This window comes from Pseudorasbora parva, chromosome 17 (genome assembly GCF_024679245.1).
Source record: "Pseudorasbora parva isolate DD20220531a chromosome 17, ASM2467924v1, whole genome shotgun sequence".
In the NCBI taxonomy this organism is placed as follows: domain Eukaryota; kingdom Metazoa; phylum Chordata; class Actinopteri; order Cypriniformes; family Gobionidae; genus Pseudorasbora; species Pseudorasbora parva.
The window spans coordinates 92429-103167 of NC_090188.1; the positions used below are offsets into that span (position 1 = coordinate 92429).

At 33.7% G+C, this 10739-nt stretch overlaps 1 protein-coding gene across 2 annotated transcripts; it reads left to right on the forward strand.

Annotated features, from left to right (window-relative positions):
• Positions 1–1775: 1775 nt before the first annotated feature.
• Positions 1776–9926, forward strand: LOC137045303 (chitin synthase chs-2-like). 2 transcript variants are annotated; one of them, XM_067421881.1, is made up of 4 exons: positions 1776–1826; positions 4425–4560; positions 4714–4902; positions 8719–9925. In XM_067421881.1, exons 1-4 carry the CDS (start codon positions 1804–1806, stop codon positions 9730–9732), a joined length of 1362 nt encoding a protein of 453 aa, XP_067277982.1. In that variant the 5' UTR covers positions 1776–1803; the 3' UTR covers positions 9733–9925. The 2 variants fall into 2 exon arrangements, with proteins under 2 accessions (XP_067277982.1, XP_067277983.1); XM_067421882.1 differs by having other exon boundaries at positions 1784–1826; positions 4428–4560; positions 8719–9926.
• Positions 9927–10739: the final 813 nt, after the last annotated feature.

The window sequence follows — 10739 nt, forward strand, 5'->3', positions numbered from 1 at the left end:
GGTGTTGTTTCATGTTCACTGTTATTTTCTCTGTCATTTTATCCTGGTTGTCGTTCTGGTTATGTGGTATGACTAACCTAAGAATGTAATACCCTCATGTTGTTCCAAATACCTGGCCTTAAATAGAATGTCAGTTAGCCAAACGATTTCAGTGGCTGTCACGTCGGTTTAACATAAGTCATGTTTGGAGCAACATGGGGGTGAGGAAATGGTGATAGAATTTTCATTTTAGCCTACCTACAGTACAGGCCAAAAGTTTGGACACATTACTAATTGTAATGTTTTTGAAAGAAGTTTCTTCTGCTCATCAACCCTGCATTTCTTTGATCGAAAAAAATATTGTGATTTTACAATTTGAAATAACTGGTTTTCAATTTATTGTACTTCAAATGATCATTTATTTCTGTGATGCAAAGCTGTATTTTCAGTATCATTCCTCCAGTCTTCAGTGTCACATGATCCTTCAGAAATCATTCTAATATGATGATTCATTTTCAAATTTGGAAACAGTTCTGCTTCTTAATATTTTTTCATAACCTGTGATACTTTTTTATAATACTTTGATGAATAAAAAGTAAAAATAAATAAATAAATAAAAAAAGAAGCAAATGTTTTAAAAATAGAAATCTTTTGTAACAATAATATACACTACTGGCCAGTAATTTGGGGTCAGTCATTTTTTGTCTTTCTTTTTTTTAAATAAATCAATAATTTTATTCAGCAAGGATGTGTTAAATTGATAAAAAGTGATAGTAAAGGTAGTACAATTATATTAAAAAATATGGTTTTATTTTGAATAAATGTAGTTCTTTTGAACCTTTTATTCATCAAATATATTAGGCAGCAGAACTGTTTCCAACACTCATAATAAATCAGAATGATTTCTGAAGGATCGTGTGAATATTGATAGTGAAGGAGATTTATGTTATTTGAAAATATGTTTTTATTTTGAATAAATGTTCCTTTGAACCTTTTATTCATCAATATATTAGGCAGCAGAACTGTTTCCAACACTCATAATGAATCCTCATATTAGAATGATTTCTGAAGGATCATGTGACACTGAAGACTGGAGTAACGATCCTGAAAATTCAGCTTTGCATCACAGAAATAAATGATAATTTAAAGTATAATAAATTGAAAACCAAATATTTTAAATTGTAATAATATATTTTACAATATTAAAAAATGTTTTGTATTTTTGATCAAATAAATGCAGGCCTGATGAGCAGAAGAAACTTCTTTCAAAAACATTACAAATGGTAATATGTCCAAACTTTTGGCCTGTACTGTATTTAACTTCCTGAAAGATAATGTTGATGTGCCACTGCCACTGCCACTGCCTTTAAAGGGATAGTTCACCAAGAAATGAAAATATGAGATTCGTCTGATATGAGCTAAAAAAAAATAACATAAACACTGTTCGGTTTCTCGCAGAAACCAATCGTTTTGTGTCTTAAGACATCAATGTGTCGCCATAAGCCACAGGATTTAATATGGATTTACATATTGATTACAATATTCCTTCTCTTTAATTGTGTCTTAGTATAAAGGGGATTTCTCACATTTGTTTAATGTAGCTATGCAGGAAGTTGTTTAAAATATTTCAAAAAATCCTTTTCATCATCAAAGATAGTGGTAAATTACACTGAACTTGGTCAGGAAGTTGATTTCTGTAAAAAGATAAAGATTCATAGAAATTGTTGAAATATTTGCATAGTGCTCCCTCCCATCTGTTTATAAGGCTCTGATCTGTTTTACAGATGGTTAATCAGAGGTCTTTGCTGCTTTGCAAACATCGCCATGGAAAAAGAGCAGGAATTCCGGTAATCAACTTATATTAAATAATTAAAATCTAGATATCCACAAACATTTAATTATGCAGCTAAAGGCTTATTTCACATTGTACTTGTTTACATTTTTAATATTCCAATTAAGTGTGTGTAAATATGTATATCTATGGAAGTGTATTCATGTGTGTGTGTGTGTGTGTGTGTGTGTGTGTGTGTGTGTGTGTGTGTGTGTGTGTGTGTGTGTGTGTGTGTGTGTGTGTGTGTGTGTAGGTGTGTGTTTTACCTTGAGGACAGATATCAATTTGAAAGTTACTTGTGGTGTCCCACAAGATTCAGTGTTAGGCCCGAAATTGTTTGTACTATACACATTATATTTGTAATGTGTCTGAAATGTTAAAAATGGTTTTGTTTGCTGATGACACAAATTTGTATTGTTCAGGGAGAAATTTGGAACAGCTTCTAAACACAGTGGAAAGTGAACTGATGATCTTTAAAAAATTGTTTGATGATAATAGACTTGAATAGACACTGAATTTAATTAAAACAAAGTTCATAATGTTTAGCAATTGCCAAAGTAATAACAAAGCTAAAATAGAATTAGAACCAGTGATGGAAGTCACATAATGTTAAAAGTAAAATATCAAAATCAACTGCAATATTAAATAAAAAAAGCACATTTTGAATGAAATCTCATTATATATTCTGTTTTGTGTGCTCATAGTTCCATTCATGACTTATTGTGTGGATGTGTGGGGCCATACATATAAAACCAATTTAAATCCCATATATATATATATATATATATATATATATATATATATATATATATATATATATATATATATATATATATATATATATATATATATATATATATATATATATATTTTTTTTTTTTTTTTTTTTTTTTTTTTTTTGGTTCATAAATCCACATCCTTATTGCTCTTTTTTGTTATATATATATATATATATATATATATATATATATATATATATATATATATATATATATATATATATATATATATATATATATATATATATATATATATATATATATATATATATATATATATATATATAACAAAAAAGAGCAATAAGGATGTGGATTTATGAACCAAAAAATAAATTGTTTATTTATGTTTTTTTTTTTATTTATTTACTTTATTTTTACTGCACAGAAAATGTATAGGCTAAAGCATATAATAATTTACTTCCAAATTGTGTTCAGATGCTGTTCGAGATAAGAGAAAGTCAGTATAAACTAAGAGGAATTCATATGTTTAAAAAAGTACGGTCAAGAACTAATGAAAATGAAAATGTACGAAACGAATAAAAATGTATATCTGTCCAAGGGGTAAACCTATGTAATAATTTTGAGATGAAATTAAAAAAGTGTAATTAATTTAGTACATTTAAGAAAATTAAAAACAAGGTGATAGATAATTATAATATAAATAATTGGTGTGTGCAATACTACATTTATCGTAATTAATATCTGAAATGTACACATGTATATACGGTCTTTGTAATTATCATTGTACACTTTGGAAAATGTCTTTTGTAACGCAATTATCTTGAGCTAATCTAATCCATTAAGAAAAAAATATGCTCATTAGATAAATATGGTAGGCATAATAAGCATTGGCTTCTGTCTATACCTTTTTCGGTTATGTTTAATTTTTGTTATATTTCTTTGGTTATATTTTATTATTGTTTTTTTATGCTTTTTTATTTTTGATGTTTTATTGATTATGGAAAATTGTCTGTAAGGACCGAACATAGCCTATACATATATATATATATATATATATATATATATATATATATATATATATATATATATATATATATATATATATATATATATATAGCCTACACTGTAAAAAAAACAATATGTCCGTATACGGCACAATGGACTGTTCACTGTAAAAATTATTTATAAAAAAAGTTACCTGGTTGCCTTAAAATTTTGAGTTAATTGAAATTAAAATTTTGAGTTAATACAATGAACATTTTTTGAGATAAGACAACCTTTATTAAAATATTATTAAAAGATTTTGTAAGCATATTGGGTAATTGTGTGTGTTTTATTTCTGATGACGCAGTGACACATGCCAAATGCTATTTTCATGATTTATCACATTTTTTATGTGGTTCAGATACAAAAATATTTTGAATTTCTATTTATTAAACACATTTCCTTCATTGTATCAACTCAAATTTTTAATTTCAATAAACTCAAAATTTTAAGGCAACCAGGTTACTTGCTTTTTTAAGTTAAACCAACAAAAATCAACCAATTTTTTTTTACAGTGTATAAATATGAAGTAAATTTCCGTATTGGTTTTTTTTTTTTACAGGTGTTTTACCTGTATTTTGAATTACAAATGGCATTAGTTTGTGTTTTAAGGATTAATGGAAATTTCCGTAAAAATTACTCAATAATGTAGGCTACTGGAAGAAAATTACCAGGCCTACATTTACAGTGTAGCCTAGTATCTCTATCATGATAAATACTAGTAGCCTAGGCCTAATTATCATTGTACATCTTTTAAATTGTTCGTTCAATTGAACTTTCAATTATCCATTAAGCTATTACATTTTTTTCTTTCATTCTTTCTTCCAAAGCAGGCGATCTTGGGATGCGTGCAGAGAAGTGCCAATCATTGAACATGAGACACCAAAGAAACTAGCGCAGTGTTTGAAATGGTTCTCGTGTGCCATCGTTGGCCTACTTGTCTTTGGCCTTGCACTGCTCAGTAAAGTGAGTTGCTTTATTAATCATTGGCTAATCATTTTTGGATGATAGAATTACATTTAACTTGTCTATTGAATACTAAACAAAATTCTCTGTTAGACTTAAACTAAACTTCTTTTCTTTCTTTCTTTCTTTTTTCTTTTTCTTTTATTTTTACAGACATCATTTCTGATTCTGATAACATTTGGGAACAATCAAACTGAGATTATATGTTCAGAAAAAAAACCGACCGCTCTACTTGGCATTGGCTTCGTTCTGATTGGCCCGAGTGTTCTCCTTCTGCTAAAAAGCACATGGAAGTTCATTTTCAAGGGGGCGACCATGCCCTCTAAAAAAACTGTTTTTTGGGTAAGCAAACTGTTTTTGATGAAAAAAATGTAGACGATGGACAATGTTCCCTCTAAAGCTGGACATAGTTTACACTGTGCGATTTCAGCAAGGTTATACTTACACTGTAGCCAGGCTATACGAGTATGTGTTAAGCCAAGCTCACTATGCTCACACACTGTAGGCTACGGTCCGATTGTCGAGCGCGAATTGACTGCTCACATAGGCTATGTGTGAAATAGCAGTCCGATTGTCGAGCGCGAATTGACTGCTCACATAGGCTATGTGTGAAATAGCCTATGTACGATAAACCCACCGTGCCAGTTGTGCCGATAGGCCTTGATATAGGCTAGTCAAATGCAACAGCTATCGATATCAAGAGGATTTAGCATTTCCAATTTGCCCCGCAACAATTTCATAACGCATCAATGCTACCGACACACTGCATAAAGAGCTTATGCTTCTCGTCCTTTTAGGCCTAAATTATTTAAAAACATGTAGGCCGATTATAGCCTACAATTAATACCTAAACTATGATTAAATATGTCAGTCTCTATATGTCAAAACACTGCAATAATAGCCTATAGTGTCAATGAAAAGTAGCAGCTTTATTTAAAAAAATAACTTGGTTAACACGAAATAGGCCTACTTTTCTTCTCATTTGTATAGGCTTCATGGGCCACAAGAGGAATATTACGAAAATAAATTAAGACAGTTAAACGTTTTTATGTTGAAGTAGCCTAGTTTATGGTCTTTTTCTGAGAATAGCCTATGCGCCGAAAGCTCGTCAGATGTAACTTTCACTTTCTGCTGTGAATTCACTGACACCTTCATGATTTAAAACGGAAAAATAAATTTCTATAGCTGCGACGTGATATTTAATCACAGTTGTCAAAAATGGTTCACATTTTCTAATTATAATAATAATTTTCTAATCTAATAATTCATTAGGCTAAATATTAAATAAATGAAATAAAGTGAAAATTGAATATAGCTACGGTTGCGTTCATTTAGTTTTTCGATAGCCTATTGAAAATGAGAAAACGGCTCATTCATTTGTCGTTTTTTTTCCAACACATGAATTAATACAAAATAATCTAATTTAGATATGACTGCACTGCTGCATATTTACACTTAAAGGGGTACTTCAGCGCTGGGAAGATGAATCTGTATTTAAACTGGGTCATCAATGCAGTAGAAATGTGAAATTATTTTTGAATTTGGTGCCTTCTAGACTGAGAAAAGACAGAAAATTTATTTTTGTCCCATGGGGATGAAAGACTACAATTCCCAGAATGCTTTGCTGCCCTGTGAGGCCATTCCCAATGCCACCAACTTCATTACAGTGACTGAGTTAGAGAAGACACTACAATTAAAAACTGAACGTGTGTGTTCAATATAATGAGTCACCGCGCGAGTCTCACAGCACTGAGCACTAACTGCACGAGTGATGAGAGCTGAGGTAATCGCGACTACACTCGCGGCATACATTCACAACTCGAGTTCAATCTGGCGCGTTTCAGTTCATGCCTTTGCAAGCTTAACTTTCATAGAAACGAATTTGAGAAGTTAAAAGACTTGCATTGCTCACTATAGCTCCGTTTAAATGATCCTGTAGCTGCAAGCTGAGCTGTCCCTGCAAGCTGAGTGTTATCTCCCATCCCCCAATGGCGGATTCAAAACATGCGGAAATGGCTCCCTCTGCTGGCTGTAGTCTTTAGCCTCTGGGCAAACATTCCTCCTATGATGCAAAAATCGTCATTTTGCATCATAGGAGGAATTTTTCCAGAAATAAAATGCATAAATCTCTTATCTCAGGGAGATATGAGGGGGGAAAGCACAATAATTTGAATATTCTCCAGGGTTTCTACTGATACAAAGCCATATGCTAATCGCTGAAGTAACCCTTTAAATCAATACTCGTCTGTGCTTCGCTACAACTGTAGTCTATCTGCTGTCCAGTGGGTCACGCAGCTAAAGTAGGCTAAGCTGATGATGGGTAATGTGGATGCAGATGCGAGATAACCTACATTAATATTTCTGAAATAATCAACTTATATTTCTCTGGCACGAGGTTGTCGAATCCATAGAGAAGAAAACCCTTAAGTCACTGTGTCAATGCATTAGTCCGGTTGTTTGATTAGAGAGTGTATTTGTCATAAACACTTTAAGAATCCGTCCAGCAGCGGAAGACTTCTGCATACAACTGTGGGAAACTGAAAGAGGCACGGGTTGATCTTTGGTTGACCAATCAGAGGAAAGGGGCGTTTCACGTAGGCCTAAGCCCAATTTTTTTATACGGTCTATGGTGGAAAGCCTTTTATACATGCTTTTATATCCCTGAACAAAAGAATATAAAAGCAAGCCGACATTTTTTTCTTTTTTACGAAAAATTAGTAAATGAGCTTTGTTTTTTGTTTTGTTTTTTTCATTCTTTAATATTAAATCGAAAAATGAATGAAGGCAACTTCACAATTCAATGTTCATACCATATAGGCCTAGTGCAAATGCAAAAACAAAACATTGAAACCAAACATATATTTTTTTTCCTTTTTATTCCAGTTACTGCATCAATGGATATTTGCAATTCTTTCTCCTTTTTACAATTTTACTTTTGCTAAATTATGACTTTATTTGTATTAATAAATAGTCATATTTAAGGACTAAATAATTAAATGCAATATACAAATAAAATAAATAATAATAATAAATATCAATAGTAAGCCTAATTTTTTATATATATATATATATATATATATATATATATATATATATATATATATATATATATATATATATATATATATCAAATAATCTTAAAATACTAAATAAAAAATATTATTGAAGAAAAATTATTTACAAGTTTAGTTGTCTGTTCACTTCTGACTGGGAAGATAACCGAAGGAACCCCCAAATATAATATAGATTAGGTTAGATTTCAATTCATACAAAATATAATTTCTTAAGTTAAAATTTAGCTAAAGTAAAATTGAAAAAAGGGGAGAGAATGGCAAATATCCATTGTTGCAGTATCAAAAATTGACATTTGGTATCAATGTTTTATTTTTGCATTTACACTATGGTCTGAAAATTGAATTGTGAAGCATTTACCACCAGCTGGATAAACTTGGATTATCCATTTTTCAAAACGAACTGGAGGTAAGCAACAGTTTGCTAGATTGCTGCTATTTGATAGCTGCCTACAAAACTTAAAGATCGTTTCCCTATTATCGTTTACTTTCTTGCTGCATCAAAGATCAAATGGTATAACTTCTGCTTTCGCGCAGGCACAGTGAGGGAAGACAGGGCACCGTTCGTAGCTCTGCTTCGGCTGTGTGATACCCTCACGAAGGGCGACCAAAATTTCTGAACGTGCCAGAATCCGACCATCCGATTGCCCATCGCTAGAGATTTATCGCCTCCTGTTCTCCCTGTAAACTGCATGAACAACGCACGACAAAGCTGAAAATCGGTCCGATCCAAATATTAAAAATACAAAATATACAACGCCACACAGACAACAGATGCAGACGTGAAATGGGCGGGGAATTTATTATGAGAAATAATTGCAGTGCAATCAAGGGTTAATATAATAGAAATTACACATTAAAGTTAAAAGTTATAACTGCATGATGAAACGTTTATGTAGGCTACTGTTTACATAGCTATACGCTGTACAGGCCTGATATAAAGAATGTTTTTGCTCAGGTGACAAAAATTTCAGCTCAATAGAGAGAAGTTTTGCTCAGCGAGAAAAGAAATTAGAGGGAACATTGGTGATGAGCCTGACTGTTTTTGCTGTATAACTCTCTAACTCTGATTTGACCTTTGCTCTAGGTCCTGTCTGTTGAGTTCCTGGTAGCATTGGGAGCTGCAGTTCTAACAATAGTAGCCATGCCATACTTTGACATTGTCACTAATGTGATGATCCTAAACAGCGTAAGCATCCTGTCAGCAGTGTTCCAGGTCGTCGCTGTTTGCCTCGCCAAAGAAAAGAAACGGATTATAATGCTCCCCATATGCTCCATTTTCTTAATCGTCCTGGGTTATGTCCTTTTTGCAGTCAGTTATCTGGCATTCGAAAGTTCCACTCAGATTAAAGTGTCAATTGGCCTTGCCATTGTGGGGACCATCTTGGTTTCTGTGAACTGGTGGGAAAACTACAGCACGCTCTTCTCCATCTCATTTCTAGAGGACATTTCCAAAGACATCGCTCAGTCCCGTAATGTGGTGTGCATCATCTCCAGTTTGATGAGAATCCTGATTACTTCAGCTGTGGTTGGAGCTTTTGTTCCTCTCTCAGGTCAGGACTGGAAATCGGTCAAAGACGGCTTAGAAACGGTTGTTATTTCATCGGTGGCCATCCAGATTGCATCCTCTGCCCTGTGCCACTGGTTTGCAGTTGTGGCTTGCAAGATGCACGCCCTGCGCCTCAGCTTCGCCTTGCCCATATACATGGCCTCAATTGCAGTTTTGGCAGTGTTTTTATTTGCGTTTGCAGTCCCAGTCACAGAGTCTGATCCTTCCACCTGTTTTGAGAACATTCAGGAGAAATCCATTGGCACATTGTTGCTGTTGATGTTGACCGATGCTTTAAAAACTCTACGCTCCAGGGACATTTTGGTAACCAAGAGTACAGCAGGACTGGGATGTTTGATCGGCTCTGCTCTGAGCTGGTGGTTGGGACTCATGCTCAGTACATATTACATCTGGTATCTTAAGATCGACCGAATTGAAAGAACCCAAGAACTGTTCGTGCGACGCATGTATGAAGGAGCATTTCTGGAACAGTCCATGTTGCTGAACACTCGTTTTGAAATCAGAAAGAAAATCAAGGAGAAACGGGGGTGAGTGTTTCAATTTTCTAAGTATGGCTGCTTATATTGTTAATTCATCAGCCAATATTAGAGATTTTTTAATTATCTGTATCGATATTGAGGGCAGCAGTGGCTCAGTGGTTCATGCAAGTTGTCTACAGGTTGGGAAGGTTGGTGGTTTGATCCCCAGTTCCATTTGATCAAGTGTCAAGGTATCCATGAAATAGACACCTAACCCCAGCTGCTCCTGACACCACTGTTGGTATATGAATGAGAGAGTGAATGGGTGAATGTAAGGCAAGATGTAAAGCACTTTGGATGGCCATGCGTCTGCTGAAATAGCTATATAAATGCAGTCCACTTACCATTTATATTTTAAAGCATTTTAAAATATACATTTATTTTTAATATATTTAGACCAAAATATCTATATATATATATATAAGTGTAAGATTCTGTTTATTTCACGCGCTGTGACAGCTGGCTTCTGTGCGTGCGCTCGTTACACCATTTTTTTATCCAGATCAACTAGGAAGATGTGGAAGGTCTTGTGCTCTCAGTTTCCCTCTGCTGGACAGACCGTGGTGTGACACCCTGTTCCCTGATTTAGCGGAAAGAGATGCTGCAATACAGTTGATGCCGTGTTAATGATGTCGCAGGACTGCTCTTCAAATAAAAATAGACCTGAAGGCATACAGCTGGGGCTCATTTATTTATAGTCTTGTCCACCAGGTGCGCGTGTGACGTCACCAACTGAGGCTATAATACCTCTGGGTCAATTTAATTGACGTGTTATACACACACTATTCACAGCTGGTCGTGATAAGACACTTCCCAAATGTGCTAAAAGCAGCGCAGCATCTTGTTCTGCTTTATCAGGGATGATTACAGTCAAGCAACTCAAACCGTTTTTATGCATGTTTGGCCTGGGTTTTTGTTGCATTTACAACTGTTCTAACCAGCAGGGGTCACCGCGAAGACGGGTGTCAGATTAATTCAAAGCTTTTACACAATACGGCACATTTGTTTAAAGGTGTAATG